Genomic DNA, 27750 nt, shown 5'->3' with positions numbered 1-27750 from the left:
GAGTTGGGTCTTACAGTGGAGTGCTGAGGTACGAACAGGGCAGAGCAGACCTTAAGAGGACACGACCGCAAAACAAAAACACAGGAGCCGGTTCTGCAGGGACACGACAGCCTTGGGCCCTCATCGCAGACCAACGCAGTCCCTCGTTCCATGGGGGTCTCTTCCATTTCCTACTCTGTCACGCTGGACCTTGGCGACGGGCCAGCAGGAAGGTGATCAAACACACCGCAAAACACATGCGACCGCCTGAGACCTCCCCAGGCCTACGATTTCAAACAAGGACGCACTCTGCGCCCTGTTCGTGGATGTTTGACAGGGTTTGTTTTCGATTTTACAATTTTTACAACCACATAGGAAAACCAATACTGGAGGTCTGTCCCAAAGGTTAAACGGAAAATTTACTTTTCAACTTTTGTAGAATGTTCTCCCAGATTGGTTAACAGGAATGGGTGTCCTGGTAGATGATGATGATGATGATGATGATGATGATGATGATGAAGTCTGAACCATAACCAGACTCTACTGTCTCCCCAGGGCTCACTGAGGTCCATTAATCAGACATGGTTGCTGAAACAACAGCTATTGTTTAGGGATGGGCTGGAGGTTGAGGTGGGCGGTTATGTGTGCGGTTGCTAGGGTATGCACTGTATGAGAGGCTAGTGGAAAAGCCTCTGAAGATGCAGATGACCTTGACAGAGTGCTCACCAGGAAACATTTTTTGAATCTGTGTTTCAGGCTGTGTTGGTCCCTATAGACAGATTCCAAACCCACAGACTTCTAGGGCTGAGAACACTTAAGGCTTCCACCCACGCCACTATATATACACACACACACACACACACAAACACACGCACGCACGAACGCACACACACGCACGCACACACACAAACACAAAAATTCACACACATGCACGCAAAAACAAGCACACACACAGACACAGAGACACACACGTATGCTTGCATGCACACACAAGCGCACGCGCACAGAATATGTACACCCAAGCATACACTTTCAAAAACTGGGACACTCTCCTCCGATGTCTATTTTCATTCATAAAACACCAACAGGAAGAGGGCAACATCTCTTTGACTCCATTCATCCATCTCTGTACTACTATTCTCATCAACAGGGTTGTAAACAGAACTCCCCCTGCATTAATAACCAACATTGGCTATATTTATAATATAGTATAAAATATATGCTATCTACACAATTGTTCTCTGTAACTAAAGCGCTTTGTAGTAAACAACTGATGACGTCAGACGAAGTCAGTGAAAGTGTCCGGACTCAGCATTGCTGATGAGGTGCGGTGAAGGGGGGTCAGGGGGGGAGTCTCACCAGGCCGATGAGGTAGGGGCTGCCCGCGTCGCCAAGCAGGTGGGAGGTGAAGCTCTGGAAGGCGACGGCTGTAGCCCTCCGCGTCGGGATCACCACAAACTGGGCCGCGAGAGAGAGACACAGAGGGAGAGAGGGGTTTAGATGAAGGGATGTCGTGCAAAGGGTGGAAAGTGGAAGAAGGAATGTACAATTGAAAAAGAAAAAATACACTTTGGGAGTCTCCTCCGGGAAGCTTGGTATATTTAATCCACTTCATTGCAGCGGCATTCTGGGTACTGCGGTCTGTCCTTGTCTCTAACACACACACACTCACCACAGACTCCTAACTACTTCTGCGAACTGGCAGATAGCTGCTGGTCGGTCGCAGATTTTACGCTACAGGAAGGCCCGATCCGCTCACGTCACGCAAGAACCGAGCTGTATATCTCTCTCTCGCTCTCTCTCCGTCCATCCCACTTTCCTTCCTACATCCCTTTCACTCTATCTCCTCCCCCTTTCTTTCTCTCTTTCCTCAAAGACTCGCTCTATCTGCTCTTTCACTTTCTCTATCTCCTGCACTCCCCTCTTTCTCTCTCCCCCTCTCTCTCTCCCCCTCTCTCTCTCTCTCTCTCTCTCTCTCTCATTTTAATGTTTTGTTTTCCTCTACATCTTTTGTTGTTGTTTTTTGTAACCTCAAAAGGTCAAATTCTGTACCAATGCATTAAGCTCGGTCAAAGGAGCAAATTGCACACTCCACCCCGAAAAAACGGCCAAAAGAAAAACCCACACACAAAGCACCAACACACGCTCTCGCTCACACGTTTGCAGGGCTTAAATCAGAGGTTGCGTCATACGTGACGGTGTGTTAACCGCGCGTTACAGTGACACGTTCCAGTGGCTAGGTGGGACGAGCCAAGGCTTGGCGTTGGCGTGCTTACCATCAAAATGTCCGCCGTGATGGCCCAGTTGAGGAACAGCAGCGTTTCCCCTATGAAGATACACACCTAGAAAGGGAGAAAGAGAGAGATCATTATGTGATGTATTTTCGGACTCATTAGACGTGGGGATGTTGGTCACCACGTTCGGTGGCGCGGGAACACAGTGAGGACCGTCGCACCGCAGATGGTCCAAACGTCTGTGGAAATTTGTTTGAAAAAAAAAACAAAAAGGCAAAGGGAGCCTTTGGTTGCCTTGGTTTGAAAACATGTTATTATACCCGGAGCCCAATTATTCCTCAATCTATGTGCCTTTATTTTAGTCCCAGGGAAATGTTTGTCTAGAACAGAGAGCTGAGGAGCAGCTCAACAGATCAGAAAAGGGAAGTCCTTTACAAGTCTTCAGAATCGTACGTAGTAAAACGCTAGGAAGCATTCAACCGGTTGCTCTGTTTGAATCACCTTACAATGATTCCCTGAGCTTTCACCGTTCCCATGAATGGACGTCGGACGTTTTTTTTAAAATGGAAGCACTCTACATTTAATACAAATATCACGTAACAAAGAAGGGTCCTTAAACACTCAAGCTTTTAACATCTGAGCGCCTTAAAAGTACTTTGTGGCTGGTAGAAAATCGCTTAACAGCCGGTTTGGTGCTTTGACTGCCTTCATGAACAGGCCAAGGAGAGTTTAAGGGGCTCTGGGATGGTCTCATGTTTCTGCAGAGCCTGATCGGGACGGGCACGCTTTATCCCTGCTGGCCAACGTGTGTTTTCTATGCTGGGAAATAACCTTTAAAACCTGCCTGCCAAACCTATAGGGCAGGCAAGGTGAGAGAGAGACAGAGAGAGACGGATCGGGGGATAGAGAGGGAGCGAGAGATACCCAGAGATAGAGAGAGATTGTGAGAGTTTGACAGAGGGTGGAAAAGAGAGAAAAGTCAAGCGGGAGAGAAAGAGAGGGAGAAAAGGAGAGAAATAGAGAGTGGGAGAGAGAGATAGGTGGTAAGGGAGCGAGAGAGAGAGTGGGTAAGGGAGCAAGAGTGGGACAGGGAGAGAGGGAGAGAAAGACGCAAAGTGAGTGTTCGAGATAGAAAAAAACTGAATAAGATGGAGATAGTGGGAGAGAAAGAGTGGGAGAGAGAGAAAGAGAGAGAGAGGGTGAGAAAATCGAGAATCTATAATCCCTGAGCCAATCGCCATGAAGCAGCCGACTGCTCCGCACTCCCATAGCCAGAAGAAGAAAGGTTTGGGTCGCTGCAGATTAGCTTAGCATTAGCACGGAGGGGTGGGGGGAACAGCTGCAGAGGATTCAGAGCGACCAGACCCGCTTCGTACCACCCTGGAGCGGTGTGGCGTTGCGCTTACACGTCACACATGTCTAATTTAACACGTCTTGATCTTGATCTCGATTCCCATTACAAGCCACCCCACGATGTAATACTGTATGTAATGTGTAGTGTCAGCAGGTGTAGGAATCACCAGGGAAGTGGGAACTTCTCAAGGAGGTATAGCGGGTGAGGCGATGCCATGTGTTAGCGCGCTACGAGGTACGGCGGGTTTATTAAGTGATTCTTGTACGCAATGTGATGTGTTTTCACTTTGGGCGAAGCTGTTCCCAGAACTCGCTAAAAAGAGTTAGATGTGGGGAATTACATCTGAAGCATCATCAACCAAATGACCAAATGTGGTTAACATACCATAAAGGATCGCCTCTGAGCAGCCTCTCAGGTGTAAAAACAGTGCAGCGACTTGGCTATAAAAACAATATTAGCAGATATCATCGCGTTTATAAATAGTTGCGGTGCTCAATCTGAATGTCATCATAACTGAATCCTGGTCGGGGCTGATGGTGGTAGGGTATAAATACTCAGGCACTAATTAAAATGACACGGTGCTTTCTTATTTTTATGAAGTCCCTCATGTCACAACAATAGCTCTGCTGCTGTGCAGAAAAGGATTGTCAACCAACCGAGTGTTAAGAAAAGACTTGAAGCGTCAAAGGGCCTACTTTGTCACGCTTCTATTGTCTCAGTTCACAACAGCTCTAATTAGCCAATCACATGTTGTCTTTGTGGCCCCGGGCGTGTTCATTGGATGTGGAACCGGCTCCACCTCTAAAGCGCTCTCATCTAGCGTTCCCACAATCCACCACCGTATTCCGGCAGCGTTTCTGTCGCCCATTTAGAAATAGGTCGTTGCTATGGACGGGATTGATTCAAAATATGTCACGTCACCATGCCACTAAAAACAGTATATTCTTAGCTGCATGCTCTTTCCCATGTAAAGGGAAGGGGATGTGGCAGGTTGGAGTTAAATGAAGCAAGGTATTAATTCCTCACCCATCGGGTTGTATACACAGCCCTGTTGTGGTTACCGGGCAGAATCCTCTAAGTGATGTATTTGGCTAGACTGGTAGGCAGCCATGGCCTCACCTCATGTACAGGAAGGTTGTAAGTGTTTGTTAAACTCAGTCATACACAAGAAACACCGGAAATATTTTCCAGAATTCCAACCTCGGCCATCATATTAAAGGGGGGGGGCAGAGGGGCGCGCAGGTCAGTCAGAATCAGTTCCCCCCACTGTTGTCTGTGATAGTAGTGTGAGATATATGCCCGGCCGCGTTCCAAATGTCACAGTGCATTGTTTCAGCACAGCCCTAGTTCCTGTGGCTCCCTTTCCTTCTTTCCATGGAGGTTTGACACGCACACGCTTTCGTCTCCCGCCAAATGTCCTTTTGACACGTCCTTCATGACACCGGCCCCGAGTTGACATGGCATCAACAAGGGGTGTGTGTGTGCGTGTGTGTGTGTTTGTGTTTGTGTGTGTGTGTGTGTGTGCATATGTGTATGCCTGCATGAGTAGAAGTTAACGAGGGCAACTTGCCCCAACTCATCAAACAAACAACTCCTGTGGCGAGCACTAACCTTGGCCTACTGAGACTTTAATGGACCCTCCTTCTATTAAGTACACAACTAAACGTTTCAATCCCATACCCATGTGGAGAATCCAATTGTGTGTGTGTGTGTGTTTGTTTGCGTGCATGTGACTCATACATATTCCCAACAGGGGGCTATGCAAAAGTAGCTAACATGTTCAGGTCATGACCTCTGCACTCTCCTCTCTGTGTTTGTCGAGGCCCTTCGCCTGACAAGAAACCCATTTTTGCAACCGTGTGTGGAAACAACCCATATCTGGCACGTCGAGGGCAGGAATGGCCGCCTTGCAACAGCCAATCGCCAAACCTCATTCATATAATACGAATGAGGTTTGGCGATTGGCTGTTCAATAAAAGTTAATAAGGATTGGATACGAATCATGTTCAATCCATAATAACTTTTTAAATGGAGATTGGTCTCAATTAAGAAGTTCGAGGGGGCAGTTAAGTCGCATTAAATAAGGATTGCTCGCGTTTTAAATAGCTTTCTTAATTGTCCCATTGTACTGTATTATTTATATGTATTGAAATGTTGTTGGTTGTTTTTTTTTGTATGTTGTTATCAGAGCGTCATTAAAAAAGAGCCTCAATGGCCTTCCCTGAATAAATACAGGTTAAATAAAATAAAAAAAAACTTCTGCCAATCATAATGCGGTGATCCTCGGGCCACTGAGGTCCTAACGGAACAAGGAGAATGGCCGCCGGAGTACTCACGTAAGCCCCCACGATGCTCTTTTTGGCCACCACGAAGATGAGGCAGATGAAGATGGCCGAGCCCAGCATGCTGACGGCACACACCAGGGGGTCCGCTCGCTCCGTGCGCTGCCGGCAGAGGCGCGTGGCCGCCAGGCCGATGGCCACGCCCAGCAGCCCCGTCACCACGGTGATGGCGCCAAAGATCAGGCTGGAGAAGAAGTAACTACACATTACCTTAAAGCTGCAGATGGTAGGATTTGAGAGTGTGTGTGTGTGTCTGTGTGTGTGTCTGTGTGTCTGTCTGTCTGTCTGTCTGTCTGTCTGTCTGTCTGTCTGTGTGTGTGTGTGTGTGCGTGTGTGTGTGCGTGCGTGCGTGCGTGCGTGTGTGTGTGCATGCATGTGATTGACAAGGCAAGATGGAATATCCAAACTAATCAGCAGTATAAAATGTAAATCGTCTCATACTGAGGCCGGGGTGCATTCAACCAGAACAGATATTGTCACAGAGCATTTTACTCACTTATAGCTGACGGATGGCTGTGGCCTCACAAATTACACTCAAATTATAGCTCTTGAATATTACCTATTGCAACATTAATATCCAGCTTTGGCTCAACATAATAAGTAACGTCTCTTGTAGGATAGAGACGGATATGAGGAAGACATGAGGCAATCTCTTCCTTGGGCTAGGGGGTTTGATTACCAGCCCAAAGGCACTGGGTTCGATGCCAAGTGTGTACAGAGCACCTGTAGGCATCCATGAGCAGGAAGACCCCAGCTCCTCCAGAATACGTATCTGAATTCACGGTTAAGTGGCTTCGGATAAAAGCATCTGCTAAGATACAAAGCCGTGAGCGCTCTTGTTTATATACGCTATGCAGCCAGGGCGCAGGGTATCTCAGACGCACACGAAACGCGCTACACAATAACACACAAAAGCCCTTTGAGATTGAATGTTACCCTTCAAGCTAATACCAGTAAGCCGAACGGCTGAACCGGTTTCAATGCTTCAAATGACTCCAACTTTCAGTAAACTACACGGAGCGCTGATGCGGCCTCGCCTTCTCAAAGCCTCTCCAAACCAGTGGTGGCTTTCAGATGCCGGCGGGGGATTAGCGGCGGTTGTCCCACCTGTCTTTGCTGCTGCATATTTCTTTAGTGCAGACCTCGGCGGACTTCTGGACCACCTGGGCGCGGTACAGGTACAAAGGGATCCACATGCCGAACGCCCCGGTGGCGAAGGAGACGGCCGCCGAGGCCAGAGACGAGCACACGTAGCTCCGGCTGGGCGGGACGAGAGAGGACACACGAACACACACACACACACACACACACACACACACACACACACACACACACACACACACACACACACACACACGTTCATCCATGCATACACATATACACAAACACACACATGTTCATCCATACATACACATATACACACAATAAAAACAAATTAGACACAATGGATGCTTATCTTGCCATGCAAAAGAAAAAATTGTGTTGCAATCATAAACATTTGCTAAGCTCCTGTCAAATCTCTGGCTTTTGTTCACTCTCTCTCTCTCTCTTGCGCTCTCTGTCTTTGTCTCGCTCTCTCGCTCTCTTTCCCTGTGTGTTTAGGAGTATCCTAAGGTGTGTAGTATTCTACACTGTGTTCACCAGTATTCTACAGTGTGTTAGCAGTATCCTTCAGTGTGTAGCAGTATCCTACAGTGAGGTTAGCAGCAGCCTACAGCGTGTGCAGCAGTATCCCACAGTGAGATTAGCAGTATCCTTCAGTATGGTTATCAGCAGCCTACAGCGTGTGCAGCAGTAGCCTGCAGTGTGTGCTGCAGTATCCTACAGGCACCATGTGTAGCAGTAGCCTGCAGTGTGTGTTGCAGTATCCTACAGGCACCATGTGTAGCAATAGCCTACAGTGTGTGTTGCAGTATCCTACACCGTGTGTAGCAGTATCCCACAGCGTATAACAGTATCCAACGGTTTGTTAAGCAGTATCCTACAGCGTGTGTAGCAGTAGCCTACAGCGTGTGTAGCAGTATCCTACAGTGTGTAGCAGTATCCTACAGCGTGTGTAGCAGTATCCTACAGCGTGTGTAGCAGTAGCCTACAGCGTGTGTAGCAGTATCCTACAGTGTGTAGCAGTATCCTACAGCGAGGTTAGCAGTATCCTACAGTGTGTGTAGCAGTATCCTACAGTGTATAACAGTATCCTACAGTGTGTAGCAGTATCCTACAGCGTGTGTAGCAGTAGCCTACAGCGTGTGTAGCAGTATCCTACAGCGAGGTTAGCAGTATCCTACAGCGTGTAGCAGTATCCTACAGCGGGGTTAGCAGTATCCTACAGCGAGGGTAGCAGTATCCTACAGTGTGTAGCAGTATCCTACAGCGTGTGTAGCAGTATCCTACAGCGAGGTTAGCAGTAGCCTACAGCGTGTGTAGCAGTATCCTACAGTGTGTAGCAGTATCCTACAGCGAGGTTAGCAGTATCCTACAGCGTGTGTAGCAGTATCCTACAGTGTGTAGCAGTAGCCTACAGTGTGTGTAGCAGTATCCTACAGCTTGTGTAGCAGTATCCTACAGCGAAGGTAGCAGTATCCTACAGTGTGTAGCAGTATCCTACAGCGAGGTTAGCAGTAGCCTACAGCGTGTGTAGCAGTATCCTACAGTGTGTAGCAGTATCCTACAGTGTGTAGCAGTATCCTACAGCGAGGTTAGCAGTAGCCTACAGCGAGGGTAGCAGTATCCTACAGTGTGTAGCAGTATCCTACAGCGAGGTTAGCAGTAGCCTACAGCGAGGGTAGCAGTATTCCACAGCGAGGATCTCTTACTTCTTGGCCAGGGCCTTCATGTCGCAGCACCAGGATGAGCGGGTGTTGGCGCGGCCGCCCTGGTCGGCGCTGCCTCTCTTGGGCTCCGGGACAAAGAGCAGGATCAGAGCCCCTGCCGTGATGCCCAGCAGGGGGGACACCTACACAGAAATACACAAACAGAAGTAATGTTAACCCTGCTTACCTCGGGTTCAGATGCCTACAGCTATTTTGTTGTTCAAGTGCCCTTAGCCGCTCTCTGCTCTGTCCAATAGTTTGAATAGTTCTTTGGGGTTTCAGTTTTTTTAATGAGGTCATCATGATGCACTTTCTTTTTTTTTTGTAGCTACTGCAATTTTTGATTGTTGTTTAGGAGGTAGCTGTGTTAGTGTTTTTTTTTCGCCGATGTAGCTCATTTCATTTTCCGAACTCAGAACAATTTTGAATGTGAAGGGCGATAGCGTGTGTAAAGGCCTGTGTACAATGTATAAGGAGCAAGGAGATAAGCATGGATGTGTGCGTGTGTGTGTGTGTGTGTGTATGTGTGTGTGTGTGTGTGTGTGTATGTGTGTGTGTGTGTGTGGGTGATAATGAGAGATAGAAACAGAGAGAGAGAGAGATCTCTGTCCCTCTAGAGAGCCTAAGATGGCATCAACATGAAACACTTAAACACAGAAGCAGAAACAAAGGATTTGATTCGTTTTCCATGTGTGTGTTTGGGTTTTGCGAAGCTGTTTGTGAAGTCATTCGTTGTGAGAGTTCACAAAAGGAAAAAAAAAATATGGTCCTCTACCACCTTTTGTTCAAGCTGCAGCATGTTTGCACACATCTGTGTGTGTGTGTGTGTGTGTGTGTGTGTGTGTGTGTGTGTGTGTGTGTGTGTGTGTGTGTGTGTGTGTGTGGGGGGGTTTACCAGAGAATGATCCCTATTAGATGATATATAATATCCTCCCTGTCCTCGGTAGTCTCTTCTAATTCGCAGGGCCGTGTGGATCATAATAAGACGCTCCCGGCATGCAGTAAATACAATAAAGTCCACAGCAATCTCCCCTCCCTCCATTGTACCTACTGCTTGCTTCCTTACAGCCGCCTGAGTTCATTTGATTTTATTTGTGAAATGGACAGTTCATAGAAAAGATAACGTGAACTCATCTCTATGAAAACACTAATATACCGTTTTGATTACGTTTTTTTTTTTGCAGGTGCAGCACATCATTTTTTCACCTCCAGCTATAACATTATAGGGACTGCGTTTAAAGGTTGTGGTTGGACCCAGTTCCCTTCTACAGAGCACAGAGATGAAGCGAGGTCCCTCTGTCTATTTCCTGTGTGGACTCCCTCTCCCCTACCCCTCAGACCCCGGCCCCCACATCCGCACCAACAGGCAGAACCAGCAAGAGCGCCAACGTTTACGATAAGTTTGTCTTTTCCCCGGCACAGGATATGGCTGCTAATGCAACCTTTCATGTCTCAGCATGTGCATGTATGTGTGCCATCTACATTTGTGTGTGTGTGTGTGTGTGTGATTGTGTGTGTGTTTAGGTCTTCCTCTGCATGCCACACCGGTGATTAATCTGGCCCTGTGCTCTTGCTGATTGTTTTATTGGAATGCCATTGTGACCGCTTTCGGAACAAAGTGACCGTAAGCTTGCTTGTTTTTCCTTGAGCGCTCCACCAAAACAAGGAGAAATGGGCTTCCTGTTCTTCTGGACCGAACAGGGTGTCACATCCCGGAGCATATCTGACTGGAAGGGGTTGTTTTTGACGGAAAAATGTGCATGGCCCAGGTTTTTTCTGGTACCGTTGAATCATTAGCACACACAGGGGGTGGGGCATATTAAAGGTTACGGCATATTAACCCTTAATGCAAACATTCATATGTTTTGTATAAACATATAAATGCAGGGTACACTGTGCACACAGGGGATCGAGCCCTTTACCTTTGGGCCAGGAGTCCCACACTAGCCATGACACCATCCTGCCACTAATCAGGAGGCTCAGTTCTACCTTTATAAAAGCCTTCTGCACAGCGAGGTTCTCAACAGATTAAGCCGAGCTGCTTCTCATAAAGACGGTGGAAGTTACACCAGCGCTCTGGTTTCTAGAGGGCTCTCTGAGCTCTACCACTAAACCAAAGGGTTTCAGGTTGAAACGGCGCTACGGCAATATAAATAAGCCTTGCCACTGTATGTACTGATTTACGCTTCTAATTTAAGCATACAGTATGCTATTGAGGAAAAATATGTGGGCCAACGTGGACCGCTGGAAAACCGGTAAAGGGCGGATTTTCTTTAGTTCTAGCTAATTGGGCTGGGGGAATTTCAGACATTCTTTTCCCCCTGAATAATGACCCAAGAGGGCAGCCATCAGTCTTCTGCTGAGTGCACCTGAAGCGCCGGCCTGTGGAACACTGTATGCAGCACTGGGAATAGGAGTCAACAAGTGACTCTTTGTACCAGAAAGAGCCAGGTTCTAAGGAACGGCCCCTTACCCCCTTATTACGGAGACACCTGAGTTCCCTCAGAGACACACTACCCGGTTTCAGGAAGCACGCGCTCCTTGTTATCTCAATAAGACCCACATCGATCCCCCCTCTCCGGAGAGCAGCCCGGAGACGCAGAGAGGGGTAAAGACAGATGAATGATTCATGTGTTTTCAGCCGGTCAGACAGCTGCCTTTTTGATGTTTGAAAGAAAACTGAACCTTAATCAATGGCAGGAGCCTGCCGCGAGAATTAAAGTTTAACAACATATAGAGCTCAATGTGCTGTTTTGGATCAAACACTGGGGGCCCATTTCATCATACGATATGGTTCAGAGAGAGGGTGAAGTACGTTCTTGAACTAAGGCTGTGGGAACTTGTTGCTCAACTTCTCCTAGTTCTCTTGGTGACCCGTCTAACCCCCTTGACCCCTTGAACCCTAGACCTTCCTGTGACATGCTTCAGCCCTCACAGTGTGTGTGTGTGTGACTCTGATAACGAAGATGATAACGATAATGAAGACGTAGATTTGTTGGATGAGGAAGTGGATGATGAAGAACGAAGGTGAAGACACAAATAGACACAGACGCCAATGAAGAGGAGAGTAACGAGGCAGATGAGGATTATGATGAAGGTGATGATGGAGGAAGATTAAGTAAGAAACAGAGATGAATATGAAGGCACAAGTGAAGATTCGGATTAGGGTTAAATTGAAGATGAGGATAAAGATGATAAAGAATAAGATGAAGACTAAGAGTATGATGGTGCAGATCTTACCCTGAGCGCCCAGTGCCAGTCCCCAGCTGCCTCCTTAGCTCCAGAGCCCAGGATGTAGCCCAGGCCGCTATTACACAGAAGGAGAACATCAGTTAGATTACACCCCAGGATGTAGCCACGGCCGCTTTTACACAGAAGGAGAACATCAGTTAGATTACACCCCAGGATGTAGCCCAGGCCGCTTTTACACAGAAGGAGAACATCAGTTAGATTACACCCCAGGATGTAGCCCAGGCCGCTTTTACACAGAAGGAGAACATCAGTTAGATTACACCCCAGGATGTAGCCCAGGCCGCTTTTACATAGAAGGAGAACATCAGTTAGATTACACCCCAGGATGTAGCCACGGCCGCTTTTACACAGAAGGAGGACAATACATTCGTTAGAAAACACCCCAAGATGTAGCCCAGGCCGCAATTAAACAAAAGGAGAACATCGTTAGATAACATGTCTTGTAAACTTTTACAGGACACTCCTTCCATACATTAAACAACAACAAAAAATAGTTTTTTTTTTATGTTACAGAAGCATAGCAAAGCTAATCATTTGAGTGGGAAATATCTCAAACGGCAGCCATAGACTCAAATATGCAGTCAACTGCCAGAATCAATGATGTCGAAGATTAGAATTGATTTGGCCATTGTCCATGATACAGTCGCTGGGTTCTTAAAGGCGTATGCAACCTGTTGGGAGGCATAGATAGCCCGAGGCTATGCTGCTCTCCATCAGAATAGCAGTGTATACAAAGGTGTTTATCCCTGCTAACAAGGCCTTTCAATACTCTCTTATCAGCTACAGCTCTTGAAGGGCCATTACACACTCTACCGCTTCTACACACACATACATACATTCACACACATAGATGATTACTCGCATACACAAACACACACACGCACGCACGCACACATGCACGCACATACGCACGCACATAGAAACACGCACACACACTCTCACACACACACACACACACGCACACATGCACACACGCACACACACGCACACACACACACACGCACACACACACACACACACACGCACAGACAAACACACACACACACACACACACACACACACACACACATACACACACTCAAGCACACAAACACACATGCACACACTTAAAACTAAAAGTTGTTCTTCCACAAAGCCAATTACAGCTCCTAAATTAACACCAAACACCAAAGCAGTATATCTGCCCCACACAGTATCTCCATTGAGTGACTCTCATCTTTTAAGCCCATACAGGGAGTGTCCACGGTTCAAAATGAACAATAGAACTCAAGAACGGAAAACACTTCAAACGCTCAACATGACATCAGGACTCGGGTCAGAGGTCAAGGTTAAAGATCACGGTCGAGTTGCTAGAGAACTGGGGAATCCGCTTCCCCTGGTCGTCATTTCTTGGAAACAGCCACAACATCGGGGGAACACAAGCTGAAGGGGAAGGCCGGGATGGGGGGGGTGTACGGTAGGATGTCGGAGACCCTACTCCTTTCCTACTCCTTCTTCCTATTGTAACTTTGTTGCCAAGGTGACTACTGTGCTCCGAGCGTTTCCACTAGACCCAGTAGGCCTACAGTGTTTCAGAGGACGAATCCTCCCCTTCTCCTCCTCCTCAATTCATAAATTGTCTATCAGTCTGTCTCTTCATCAGTCCTCCTGTCTGTCCGTCCATCCCTCAGGGTTGCAGAGGGTGTGGTTTGTAGCACTGAGCAGCGCTTCGGCACACATGACGCCCACAATGGGATGTCAGCGTTGCTTTTGTCTCCTTTCCCCTGGCTCTTTGCCGGTCTGACTGAACTGAAAGGGTTCTGGCACTTTTGGATCTTTTCTATTGCCACTCGGGCTCGCACTGTCTTTGCTCTCTGAGCAGCAAGCTCCCACTGGCTCTCTGCACAGTCACCGCTCACTTCTTTGTCTGGCTGCTTGGAACATACAATGGCCACGCTGGGCGAGCTGGGACAAATTCAGGATTTCTGATGTGTGAAGTTTATTGAAATGAAGATCAATGGCTTTTGTATTTAAAATGTGTACCTGGGGTTGAGGAACTCACAGATTCAACCTTAACGATCCTTATTGATTTTACTTTTGATTTCAAGTGGAAAGCTATGGCTTTCTTCTCAGGGGGGACTATCGGACACCAAGCCGTTAGCTTGAACTAGAAGATAATTAGAGGGCTAATTCAATTCCTTTTTTAGCTTCAACTGCAAAGGCACACTTAATATAGTAGCCTTGGTATTGCATTTATTTGGATATTTAAGGTTCTTGGTTGGATAAGTCTGATGTCATGAGACAGGAGGGCTCCATTAAGTATGTGTTTTAGGGCCCCTAGATAGTGAAAAATGGCCCTGGAAACTAACATGACTGTGGTTGATATCAGCAGCAGCGGGCCGGTCTAGCGTGTTCAGAGTTTACAGGGTCTCCCACTCACCTCCCCAGGGGAATGGCCAGGTAGAAGATAGACAGCATCATGGTTCGGCTGTTGTTGGTGAACAGGTCTCCGATGATGGTGGGCGAGATGGACGAATAGCTGGACTCCCCGATCCCCACCAGGCCTCGGGAGAGCACAAAGAGCCAGTAGTACTGCAGAGAGAGAGAGCAGGGTCAACAATGTATACGCTCCTATATTGTACTTGTTTACAGAGAGAGGCAAAGACAAGTCCTTATATTGCCTCGGCCCGGAATAAAGTATGCTACATTAATGGCAACTCAACCCTTGACTAATAATCGTATTAAGTTTTTTGTGCTCAGGCAACGTAAATGTACGTTTTCCAGGGTTTCTCCACTCATCTGCGCTTAAGAGGCTTTTGTCTACGGGAAAGCCCCCTTACTCAGCAGAAGTCTCATCCACTGAATCATATTAGCTTCCACCACAACTATACAGCATCGAGGAAATCAAGGGCATGGGAATACCTTAAACCGCACAGTCACAGGGCTTATGCAACCCAGATTAAAGAGCTCTGTAACTGGAAATGACTGGACCAGAAATACATACATTTTACTACCGGGGGCAATAGAGACACAGCCTCTAAGGGTAAAAGATTTAAATGACTATAATCAACGTAAGTATCAGGTGGTTTCTTAAGAGGCGAATGTGTGTCTTGATTTATATAATAATAACATATTATAGTATTGTATGTTCACGTCTTGTTCTCTGTATGTTTGTATTTATATATATATATATGTATGCATGTATGTATGTCTGTCTGTCCGCATGTATGTATGTATGTCTGCCTGTATGTCTCTATGTAATGTTTGTATGTACAATGTCTGCATGTATGTCATGTATGTCTGCCTGTATGTGTATAATGTATGTCCTTCGCTTTGCTCGGCCAACCATTCCTCCGATGGGCTTCCCACTTGGCGGGTGTGTTTCTGAGGACCCAGGGTAGTGCAGTGTCAGGGGGGAGGTAGTTTGGAGGAGCGGTTCTTGAGAAAGCTGCGAGCAGCAATACTGGAGGCCAAACATTCTTTCTGCTCCAAATGGGAATGTTTTGAACTCTTGAAAGGGGCGCTGCACTATTAATATTAACAATACAAACTATAAAAATAACTCTTTGTGTTGAAGATCTTGTTGATTAACCAACCAATGCCAACTGGCATGTCCCGTAAACACCCAGCAGGCTTTGTAAAGAAAGTGTGTAAATGCCTTGACCTCTGTTAATTGTTTAATAGAGGGCAGCCACAGGAGGCCAGCTTGTAATCCGCTGTGTATGTGTGTGTGTGTGTGTGTGTGTGTGTGTGTGTGTGTGTGTGTGTGTGTGTGTTTGTGTCTGTGTGTGTGTGTGTGGGGGGGCGACTCGCTAAGTGAGTGAGTAAGTGAGTGTGAGTCTGTGAGTAGGTGTGAGTAGATTATGTGTGTTTTTGCGTGTGTGTGTGTGTGTGTGTGTGTGTGTGTGTGTGTACGTGCGCAGTTGTGTGGGTGCATTTGTTTCTATCTGAGTGTTTGTGTGTGCATGGATTGGTGCATGTGTGTCTGTTTGTGTGCATATACGTGTATCTGTGGGCTTGTGTGTGAGAGAGAGAGAGGGGGGGAGGAGAGCAGGAGAGGGAGAGAGAGAGAGAGAGAGAGAGAGAGAGAGCGAGAGAGAGAGAGAGGGAGAGAGAGGGGCAAGGTTGTACCGTGCTGGGCGTCGCAGCGATGAGAAGAGATTAATTAAAGTTGTTGGGAGCGGGGTAGCGCTAGGTCAACTAGCCCTGAGCTGCCATCCACCATTGTCAGCTGTCAAGCAGCCCTGCTACCACACTTACCACACGCAGGCCAACCAAACTCCACACACATACAAACATATACACCCCCCCCCCACACACACACACACAAACACAAATGTGGAGTAGCAGAACAGTATTTAGGCTATACTCTCTCTCTCTGTCCTTTAATTGTATTTCTCCTCTTCCGGGTGTTGAGTTCTGATTTAAACTGCTATATTGAAATCACTGTGCTTATCTGTTACTGTGACACCTTCATTAAACAGAATCCGGACCTGGATCTTGTTGGTTTATGTGTTGCAGAAATCGACCCTGTGTTTGTAACGTGGTAGTAATCGTGGCGACAACGATATGATACACAGCCTCAGGTGAGAATTCCAGTTAACATCCACTAATAGGGGTTTAACTACCTAGCACGCGCCATTTGGGGTTAAGACACTGGAAAAAGCAATTTGGAGGGTTGAGAAACCAAACTGTGCCAACTGAGGTAGATAGAAAAAAATATAGCTATATTAATTTATATATATATTGTATCTATAATGTGTGGGTTCAGAGTCTTTAATTAAACTGCATCTATTTAATACAACTTTAATTTGTGTCATTTTACCTGATAAAATATGTATGTAAACATTACTTCCCCCATTCCAAGACCAATCTGTGCGAGTCAATGCAGAACTGCCTTTCTTTCTGACTTTGATGTGACATTCAAAACAGCAAATCCTGGAATTTCCATAGACTGCCTGAAGCATGAGCTGAGAGTCTTTCAGGTTAAGCACTCTGCCTGTAGATTCTTTATTGATTGATATCAAAGCAGGCTATTCATCACTTTCAACATTAGAAATGACCTGTGGGGTTCCACAGGGCTCAGCTCTAAGCCCACTGTGATATCACCCAGTGCCCTCAGTCAGTACCCTACTGAACCACATTGGTAGTAAATATATCTTATATTTCAACTGCTATTAACCATTCCTTAGTCTAGCCCAGTGTGATTATATGTCCTGGAGACATCTCTCAACTTTCAGGCTAAATTCATTTGAATTGTAAAACTGGCAGTGTGTGTGTGTGTTTGGTTCTGCCCAAACACTATTTGATTTTGCACAATCTGTTTATGCACCCAAATTATGCTTTAAAAATTGCCGCAAGCCTGACTATATTTTCAACTCAATTTAGAAAATGTTGCGATGCAGTTTTTCATTATATAACAACAAACATTTTGTATACTTTGACGTAACTTCTCATGCAGACAAAATTGAAGGATATTTTTGATGAAATATTGATTGGTTTTCTTGGAAAATAGTTTTAGGTTATTAATTCAACAATTTCCCATTGAATAACATATTTGATTCATCACTATCCTAATGCCCAGAGTCTCAGTTCTAAGCGTGGTTCATATTTCATTACTCATCATGCTCTACGTCCCATGGTCACAGGCCTATAAGAGGCCCTTACATAAGAAGCATCCACTGATGTCTGAATGGACCATGAACCCTGGAGTCATATCTTCAAGGGTAGAGTTAAAGACCAGGGATAGGGAGGATGGCAGCGAGAGGGGGACCGAGAGAGGCGTGGGGGGGAGAGAGGGGGAGAAGAAGTCAGATAGAGGGAGAGGGAGCAAAGAGAGTGAGACAGAGATAGAGGGAAGAGAGATGGAGGGAGATTGAGATAGGGAGAGAGAGAGAGAGAGAGAGGTCAGGAGAGAGAGAGATATACAGACAGAGTGAGTGGAGAGAGATGAAGTGACCATGAGAGATAGTGAGTGTGTGTGTGAGAGAGAGAGAGAGAGAGAGAGAGAGGAGGGGAGCGAGAGGGATAAATAGACCAAGCAATAGGTGAGAGATGAATTGATAATGAGCAATGGAGAGAAAATCGGTGAGAGAAGAGAGAGGGAGGGATAGAGAGAGAGAGAGAGAGAGAGAGATTGAGAGAGAGAGAGAGAGAAAGAGAGAGAGACAGTGAGGGTGAGGGAGAGAGAGAGAGAGAGAGATTGAGAGAGAGAGAGAGAGAGAGAGAGAGAGAGAGAGTGAGGGTGTCCTTAATTGTCCCTGTCAGGAAGCAGATGTCAGCTTAGCTCCACGACGGCGGAGACGGCTTAAACGCTCCTCAGTCAAGTGACAGCTTCCATCTTATTATTTTTCGAATTGGGTTATTTACTGGAGGGGGCGGGGAGGGTCTGTGGAGGAGGTGGAGAACCTGAAGCCACCCGGGGTTCGTCAGTGCGCTGTCACACCTCCAACAGCAGCGCCGCAGGGTGGAGGGCCAGCCCGGCAGGCTGACACCTGGGCCCTGCGTGCCGACCGTGTGCTCTGAGGGGACTGGGAGAGGCCCTTCAACCCACTTCCTTATTTCAGTCCACTTGGACCAATGTCAATCCATCGTCGTTTATTGCAATCTCCTGTATGTTTAGATTCCGGTGAAGCTTGAACTGGTTCATCCGGTTGGTACAGGTGCACAAACACACACACACACACACACACACACACACACACACACACACACACACACACGCACACACACACACACACACACGCACACACACACACTCATGAACCACAGGCTCACAAAAGCCCCGCCCACCATCCACGAGGCCCATAGGAGATATCAAACTCTTCTACACGAAAGACCACTAATCCTCTGATGCAGGAACATCAGGACGGCCCCGTGGTATACGCCTTCATTAGTGCACTGGCTGATAGCCAGAGAGAGAGAGAGAGAGAGACAGAGAGACACAGAGAGAGAGAGAGAGGGGGGGGGGGGGGACAGAGAGACACAGAGAGAGAGACAGAGAGAGAGAGAGACAGAGAGAGAGAGAGAGAGGGGGAGAGAGAGACAGAGAGACACAGAGAGAGAGACAGAGAGACACAGAGAGAGAGAGATAGAGGGAGAGAGAGAGAGAGAGAGGGGGAGAGAGAGAAAGAGAGAGAGAGAGAGAGAGAGAGGGAGAGAGAGAGAGAGAGAAAGAGAGAGAGACAGCGAGATTGATTGAGTGAGTGAGTGAGTGAGAGAGAGAGAGAGAGAGAGAGAGAGAGAGAGACAGAGAGAGAGACAGAGAGAGAAATATAGAGAGAGTCAGCGAGGAGGAGAGGGGGAGACCCTGAGTGTGAGTGAACGCAAGAGACACATAACAAAGTAAAATGGGGTGGTCTTGTTTAACAAGTGCATCATTTCATTTTGCAGCCTTGATATCTGCCGTGTCCCTATAACAGCATTACCAGTCCCTCTGGGTGAATACTAAATTCAAGTTCCTGTCTCAAAGACCAAACCGAGGCAAAAGAGCTGTTAGTGAATTAGTACTCTAATACAAAGCCTATTTTGTACACTGCAGTGTGTGTGTGTGTGTGTGTGTGTGTGTGTGTGTGTGTGTGTGTGTGTGTGTGTGTGTGTGTGTGTGTGCTGTCACCTCTTTGCTGATGAAGGAGCTGGACAGCGTCACAATGGACCAGAAGAAAATGCCACAGCTCAGAATGACCTTTCTGTTAAAGCGGTCGCCAAGGTAACCGAAGATGGGAGCTGCCACCATGAAACTGCAGATGAAGACTGGAGGAAGGAAACAGAGAGAATGCATGGTAAGACATCTTTATCATCATCACCATCCTCATCACCACCATCATCCCCATTATCATCGTCATCATCATCAACTACAAGGGACCACGTGGTACTAAACCATCAAAGATTCCTGCATGTTTGTGTTCAATATTAATTGGTTGTTGTATACTATTAACTAGTTGGTTCAAATTATACAATTATTTGATAAATAAGAATCAAACCCTTTTTTGTGTATTTTCGTTTTGGGTATATATTGGAAACGTCTGACCTCTGTTTCCCGAGATTAAATAGGGATAGCACATTTTAATGTATTTGTGATACACTATTTCTTGTGGTATAAATTGAAATAACACCTTCAGGGAAAATCAATAATAGATAATAAATACAAAAACAAACACACAACCCCGGCCAATTAAAGGGAATACGTGTGTGTTGTCCCACCGAGGACAGAGGAAGTACTCCTCTGTCCTCGGGGTGAGTCAATGTTTACAGAGGACCAACCAAAACAGGGCTGAACATTAAACCATCGCACTGTTTTTCTCCCTCGTATCGGTTGTCGAGTTCAACCAGACAGGGGAGGATTTGCTTGACACTATGAAAAATGCTGGCTCGATAGAAAACACTGTGGGGTTGTGACACATCGGATCAGCATAAATACAGAGGAGAGGTCGAGAGGAGGGATGAGGAGAGGAGAGGAGAGGAGAGGATTAGAGGAGAGGAGAGGAGGGATGAGGAGATGGGAAAGGTGATGAGATGAGAGGGGAAAGGTGATGAGAGGAGAGGAGAGGAGAGGAGAGAAGGAGGGGAGAGCAGAGGAAGAGAGGAGATGAAAGGTGATGAGCACAGGGGAGAGGAGGAGTATTACATAAGATGTGGGCCTCCATAGAAGGCTGTCACGCACGCAGCTGCTTAAAAGCCTCTAGTGACTGCAGGGGGTGGCCGGCCTACACAACCTCTATAGATGTCCACATACAGACCTCAGCCACTGGGATTAAACAACATTCAGGCAGACATAAATAGAATGCTTGTGATTAAACAAATGGATGACAATGATGTGCTACGATTGTGACAACCAATGAGTTAATGTTCTATACATTCCATTCATATATATATAATTATAGCTATGAAATTTGTTATAACATATAACAATATTTTATTTCACATATTGATGTATGTGGTAGGGTGCTGGTTGCTTAAACGTGTTGCTTATTATATTTGATGCAATATAACCTCCGTTTCCAGGCAGGTAAGATTGGGTAGGAGTCATAACTTCACGTTTGGTGGGAAGCTATGCTCTGTCATTTTGCCAAAGTGTGAATATTATGTAACTTTTATGTTTAGAGATATAGCAAATGTGATTGTGGTTTAACCATGATGTATCCATTAAAAACAGATACCACGGTCTTCCCACACATGGTTGTGGACACACACAAACACACACACGCACACACACAAATAAACACACTCACAAAGATGAACACAAACACAATCTCTCTTTCTCTCTCTATCTCTGTCACAAACACACATCCCCACGCACACACACACACACACACACACACACACACACACACAACAAGCATTCACTTACGATTAAACACTTACACACATGTAAAAACTCTCTCTCTCAAACACACACACACACAACCTCGCACACACACTCACTGTATGATCACACACACTTATGAACACACACACACACACACACACACACACACACACACACACACACACACACACACCCACACACACACTAATGAAAACACACCCACACACCAACAGAGACACACACACACACACACACACACACACACACACACACAGAGCAGGGTGCCTTGCAGTGGCTAAAACAGATAGGACAAGGGAGAGGCCCACAATCGCCCCCCACCAGCTGGTCATGGAGCCATTGTGGGAGGAGTAGCTGCTATTAGCCCTACAGAGCCGTCAGCCACAGTTTAGCAGGCTGTCTGGAAGATGTGTCCTCATGTCGCCAACCCGTCCGTTCTCATGTACTTACGAGGACAGCACATCAGAGGCTCCCTGTGTGTGTGTGCGCTTGTGTGTGTGTGTGTGTGCTTGTGTGTGTGTGTGTGTGTGTGTGTGTGTGTGTGTGTGTGTGTGTGTGTGTGTGTGTGTGTGTGTGTGTGTGTGTGTCCAGTCTTACGTTACACACAGGGTTTTGTAAATGAACCATGCCATGTGCCATGGTGCAGCATCACCACCTCATTGAAGTGTGAGTGCATGGGAATGGAGTCGCAGGCTTCATAGTGTAGCAGTCAGTGTTCACAGAATGTTTTAGACAGCTCGCTTAAGGCCTGCGTCTGTCCTTGCTGATTCTGACAACCAGCAAAGATGCATTTAATATCAAAGCGTTATATATATACATATGTATGTATGTATGTATATAATGGCACATTATTAAGTGCACTTTACGACTCTTTTTCGATTGCTTTTCAAATTAACAAAATGTCCTCTAACAAGTTATAGTTCCACTATTACCACCATTCCCACTGAACCTCGTATTTATGCTGCCTTATGGTGTAAAACAAAAATGGCCGCCCGTTCTGTGTAGATCTTCTGAAATGTTGAACTGATTAACTGGATTTAATAAATCTGGGTACAACCTCTCTTAACCAGGCGCAGAATTTGCCAGCCATTGTTGTATGTCTGCGATGTGAGTCATAACAAAATGATGCGATCAGGAATTCAATATCATTGTGTCACCTAAAGTCATCTTCCTGCACATAAGGTTACCAAAGGTTGTTTATATTCAGACACACCTTTCTAAGGAATCACTTAAGAATCCCAATCTAGTTTCTTGTTAAAGGTGTGGTCCATGTTCCACCATTTAGAAGAACTAAATGTACTACACCTTTAAACATTCTGGATCATGCATGTATGTAAGGTATGATCCAAAATATCATCCATACCTCCATCAGGAAGCTCAGCATGATAATAACAGGCCAGTTAACATATTTCTTTAATTGCTTTAATCACTGTGTACTTGTGTACCATACCACTGGTTAACACGTTGTACTTGTCACGACACTGTAACACACGGACCCTACATAACACCACGTGCCAAGGCACCAGGGCCGTCCTACTCACAGCGCTATGACATGCCTCCCATCGATACTGAAGGGAATCTCGTAGACTCAAGGTCATGGCATGGGAGGCCCTCTATCGTTCAACCCAATCGCAGCCCCACGCTCAGCATTCCTTTTCACTGGGGGCCATAGCACAGGGGACTCTGAAGTTACAACATCTAAAAACATCCATGGAGGAAATGAAGGGTTTTCAGGCGTCCATCACGGCGTTTGAGGGAAGGTGATTCCGTGGACACATGTCAAGTGTTCATATTGTGTGCGCTGTGAAGTTCGATGTACAATGCGGTCACGGCGTTGTAGTGTATGTACAGTCTTATTCATTCATCACGAGTTTCATATCCACAAGAGGCAGGGAAGTCCCAAAGTCAACAGTGACGTCTAGACTTGTGTTCCTCTGAATGGCAGACTCACTGGGGCTGTTTACATTGTCGGTCAAAAGGAGGGGAAATGCGTTCACTTTGCAATGCTAAGAAGACAATGGATAGCTTTCGCTCTGTCACTGAATGGCGGACGTTTTCAACAGGGAACAGAACATACTCATTGAGGTCGGGCTCTGCCAGCACTCACTGTGTAGGCAGAGCCTGAAGACAAACTACTTTTGTCTGAGATTTTATTTCTGGCAGCTTTTCACAAACAGTTTTATTTGACGAAAGATAATTGACACGATTCCAGTAGTTAATCCTCCCCTTGTGGAAACAAAATGTGACCTGATCTGTGTTTACATGTAAAGGACGCCGGCGATCATTTACACACTGTAAACATGCCTCTCTGAGGTGAAAGGCTTTAACAATACAAGCACAAATAACAATGTCTCTATGCGGTCTCTCACCAGGGCCTGGCTCGGTCGAGTCCACACACACTACCTCAAAATTGGTTCATACGAATAGCGATATCGGGGTTTGTGTGAGTATGGGAAAAGGCAGAGTCATCCCATCTCCTACTGAATTCAAACTGCTTTTTAAAAACCAGACCACCGCATGGTCCAAGTCTGGTCATTAATGACATGAGGGCATTTGTGACACAATTATTATGCGGCACCAACCCTTTGTTGCATTAAGTCATGCAGTGAAGTGTCTGGATAACCTTAGAGAAGCAGGAACATTCATCCATCTAAAGCCCTGACGTTATAACCAGCTTTCCCTGGAGGGACGGCTTGGACACTAGTCAGGTCTGTTGTGGTTTCAAACCATAAAACCTTCCATATTCTAGATTCTAATCTGAGAGGAGGCATTAGTGCAGATTTTGGTTCATATTTGAAACATCTTTGACTTAGTCTATTTTGGAAAGAAATAATTGGGAACATTGTTTTTTATTTGCCTGACTCTTTATTCGTCATGAACTAAACCTCTTCCCCCCCCCCCCCCAAGCTCTGGCTTGTGCATGCATCATAATAGTGAATCTTACTTTTCTGTGCCAGGATCGATCACCTTCTCAAAAACATTTGTGACAGAAAGAAGTGTTTTTTGAGTAGTTCCCCCCTGGGGTTGAGGGGGAATTACAGACACCTGCTCTGATGACACATTCCAAGTGAGATGCCGTACATACCGCATGGTGGATCTCACGGTGCAAATTACACCAATTACAGAGCCGACAGGACATTCCGCCCCGGAGGGGAGGGGAGGGTGACAGGGGGTTCGTGTCAGAAGTCGTCACGTTGACACACTGACATGTCTGCTACGGTGTCCATTACACCTCAGTCATTGTGAACCCTGCACAGCCACTTACCACAGCTACCTATGGGCACGTTGTGACGGGGGGCTGAGGGTCAGAGCAGGCCCAACCCGGGGGCCACGTACTCGGCCCACCTCTGGACCCCGTCGGCCCTTCACAGCGCCTCGATTCAAACGCATTGAATTGAGCCCTTTGGATTCTGTTATTTCTGTTATGCATGTTGTAATGTACATAAGTACTCAAGTGTTGACATAAGTCAGAACAGAGTTTTTAATTATCAGTATAGAATAAACACAACATGAGGATAAGTATGAATGGGAAAAGGGAAAGAAGGACAGGAATATAATGGTCTCTCTCTCTCTCTCTCTCTCTCCATCTCTCTCTCTCTCTCTCTCTCCATCTCTCTCCATCTCTCTCTCCATCTCTCTCTCCATCTCTCTCTCTCTCTCTGTCTCTATCTCTCTCTCCCTCACCCCGCAGTGAGGTGCAGCTCCTCACACCCACTCCTCTCCTCCGCGTGTCACCCACTGGGCGAGCAAAAACACCGGACATCCAGATCCCACTCTGATTGGTCAGTAGAACAATACCTACCCCCCCCCGCCCCCTGCCCCCTCCCAAGGATGACTCATCCACCACGAGTGATTCCCATCACTGAGCACAGCTTCAGGAAAGCCTGCAGTGTGTGTGTGAGTGTTTGTGTGTGTGTGTATGTGTGTTATGTATGTGTGTGAATGTGTGTCGGTGTGTACCTATATTACATTACATCACATTTAAATAGCTGATGCTTTTTTCCAAAGCGACCTTCAATACGTGCATTCAAGCGTGAAGATACAACCAACAAGGTGCAAGAATCATGCAAGTACATCAAATTCACAAACACAATTAGTGTTCCCTCAGTGTATTCGGATCCATTTGGCTAGGAAACAGCACTTTCAACCAAAGCCAGCACCCTACAGAGCTTTGCATAGCAGATGTGTAGAGACAAAGAGACACAGATGTCTATTTCATCTTTTTACATCATCATTTCAAAAAAAGCTCAAAAGCTCCAATGGCTGTTTGTCATTATTTGATGTTTTTAAACATTCCATAACCATTGCCATTAATCGCACAGTTTACTCTTCCCTTGGAACAGATTACATTTATATTTTTTACCGAAGCCATCACTTTTGCATCAATACATTTTTTCCTCGACATTAAAAGGTTTAAAATTAATTGTCAACCCTTAAGTGATGACTCGGGTGATGCAGTAGCGTAGGCCAACAGTAGCGACGGCCTACGTGTAACCAAAACACGAGATGAAAAATGCAATGCACCTTGGGTCCTCCACAGAGCGACACCCTGGCTCCCCGGCCTCACAGGGGGGGGGGGACGTACTTGCGTGTCAGCAGAGTATCGGTCTGGCAGCTGTGAGTGTGACAGCCGAGACAGAAGAAGGAACAAGCATGAAGTGGCATTCCCTCTTCAACCGGCCAGACGGCCGCCGAGAAACAGGAGATCCGTCTCTGAAAGACGCGTCCGGACACGTCCCGCCGCCGAGGCTTTGTCACCAAGTGCCATTTACAGTCCTGTGTGGGTGGCGTCACCCGGTGCTTGTCCCAGAGTGGAGTCAGTGTGTGCGTGTATGTGTCAGTCAGTCAGTAGGTCAGTGTGTGTTTGTGTCAGTCAGTGTGTGTGTGTGTGTGTATGCGTGTCAATCTGTGTGTGTTTGTGTGTGCAACATTCATCAGCCCCAAATATTTGGCTCACCTTAAGTACAACCTTCCTACAGCCTGATTCAGTTTCTGTTGACTTTCTGTTTGTCTGCGTCTCTGAGGCGTAACCCCTGGGGTTTTCTGTCACTGTCTCCCTCTCTCCCTCTCTCTCTCTCGCCCTCCCTCTCTCGCCCTCTCTCTCTCTCTCTCTCTCTCTCTCTCTCTCTCTCTCTCTCTCTCTCTCTCGTCCCCACTAGCTGTGTTTACCTGGAGGAGATCGCAATGGTAAACTGTGTAAGATGAATGACAACAACAACTAAGGAACGAGGCTCGCTCATCTTTGAGGCAGTGCTGGTGAATGATCTCTCCTTCTCTCCTCCAGTGGTGGATTTACATTCAGAACAACGGCCCGGGCTTGGGGCTGGGCTCTGAGGGAGCTCTGGATTAATAATTGAATGATGGTCTGGCAACAGCAGCGTGGACTTCATTAGTTGCATTTTGGTTCGGATTGTGATTTATTGACATCTTCACGAAGAACACACACAAACACACACACGCACGCACGCACACACACACACACACACACACACACAAAGAGGGGGTGAATATGTCCGCATGAGTCAGAACTCAGTGCACTGCTTTGGATGAACGGGCCTTGGATATTTCACAATCAAAGGGATTGCTTTATTATGTGAGTCCAATCGGAAAGCTTGCTAGACTCAATTTCCCTTTTGGGGTATTTGGCTGTCAACAAAAATGGCTGTCCCAGCTGTGTTTATAGTCATGAATATGTAATCTCATTAATGCTGTTGGGAAATGAAAGCTCCATAAAACAAAACATTTCACAGCAGCCATTAAACACAGCATCATTGCATTACAATGCACCGTATGTTTACGATGAGCTTATGAAGCTTCGGTGCTTTAATTACCCACGCAGTATTATGCATATCATAGCCTGTTGTGGTGGTTGTTGTTGTCTATTCGGTTGTGTTTTGTTGGGAGGTCCTAGCTCCAAGCTTCCAGTATGTGCACATGGGTCTCTATGTATTATCATATGTATATGTGGTTTGCATTCATGTATGAATGCTTCTAGAAAACACTGAAACTTTAAGCGTTAACCTGGAGACACGGGCAGCAGAACTCTCAGTTTACGGGAAAGGTGCAGGTGAGGAGGAATTCTCTGTTTCTGTTTCTGTCGGCTTGTATTGCAGAGAACTGGTGGTGAGAGCTCCAGATAGGAGGAGGGGGGGAAGTCCGGTATCTATTGGAGTATTACCGGCAGCTTTAAGCAAGATATGGTCAAACATGCCCTATATATTTATTGTATTTGCCAGCCGTGCAAGTTATGCATCGGTTGGATTATATCTGTGTCCGCCCTGGAAGAGCGCTAGGAGTAGGAGTTAGCTACTGTTACAGTTACAGTAACTGTTACAATTACAGTTAGCATATGTTACAGTTATATTTATCTACTGTCACACGCAGACGCATGCTCACACACACACACACACACACACACACACACACACACACACACACACACACGCAGACATTCACACACAAATAGATACACAAA

General features: G+C 46.4%; 1 protein-coding gene across 3 annotated transcripts in view; it reads right to left on the bottom strand.

Annotated features, from left to right (window-relative positions):
• Nucleotides 1–27750, bottom strand: part of spns2 (SPNS lysolipid transporter 2, sphingosine-1-phosphate) — a 69837-nt gene that overhangs the window by 12183 nt on the left and 29904 nt on the right. For 2 of the 3 annotated variants that reach the window (XM_079737903.1, XM_079737901.1), the window contains exons 3-10: nt 19566–19702; nt 14391–14542; nt 11960–12026; nt 8723–8862; nt 7017–7169; nt 5904–6108; nt 2256–2321; nt 1339–1437 (exon numbers count right to left, since the gene is read on the bottom strand). In XM_079737903.1, the coding sequence (XP_079594029.1) occupies nt 1339–1437; nt 2256–2321; nt 5904–6108; nt 7017–7169; nt 8723–8862; nt 11960–12026; nt 14391–14542; nt 19566–19702 (1019 nt within the window). The remainder of the gene's footprint in view (nt 1–1338; nt 1438–2255; nt 2322–5903; nt 6109–7016; nt 7170–8722; nt 8863–11959; nt 12027–14390; nt 14543–19565; nt 19703–27750) is intronic. The other variant, XM_079737902.1, reaches the window with a different exon arrangement.

The sequence above is a fragment of the Pollachius pollachius genome, assembly GCF_949987615.1.
Source record: "Pollachius pollachius genome assembly, chromosome: 6".
Classification (NCBI taxonomy): domain Eukaryota; kingdom Metazoa; phylum Chordata; class Actinopteri; order Gadiformes; family Gadidae; genus Pollachius; species Pollachius pollachius.
Note: the sequence above shows the minus strand (reverse complement) of the source record. Positions and strands in the feature narration are given on the sequence as shown.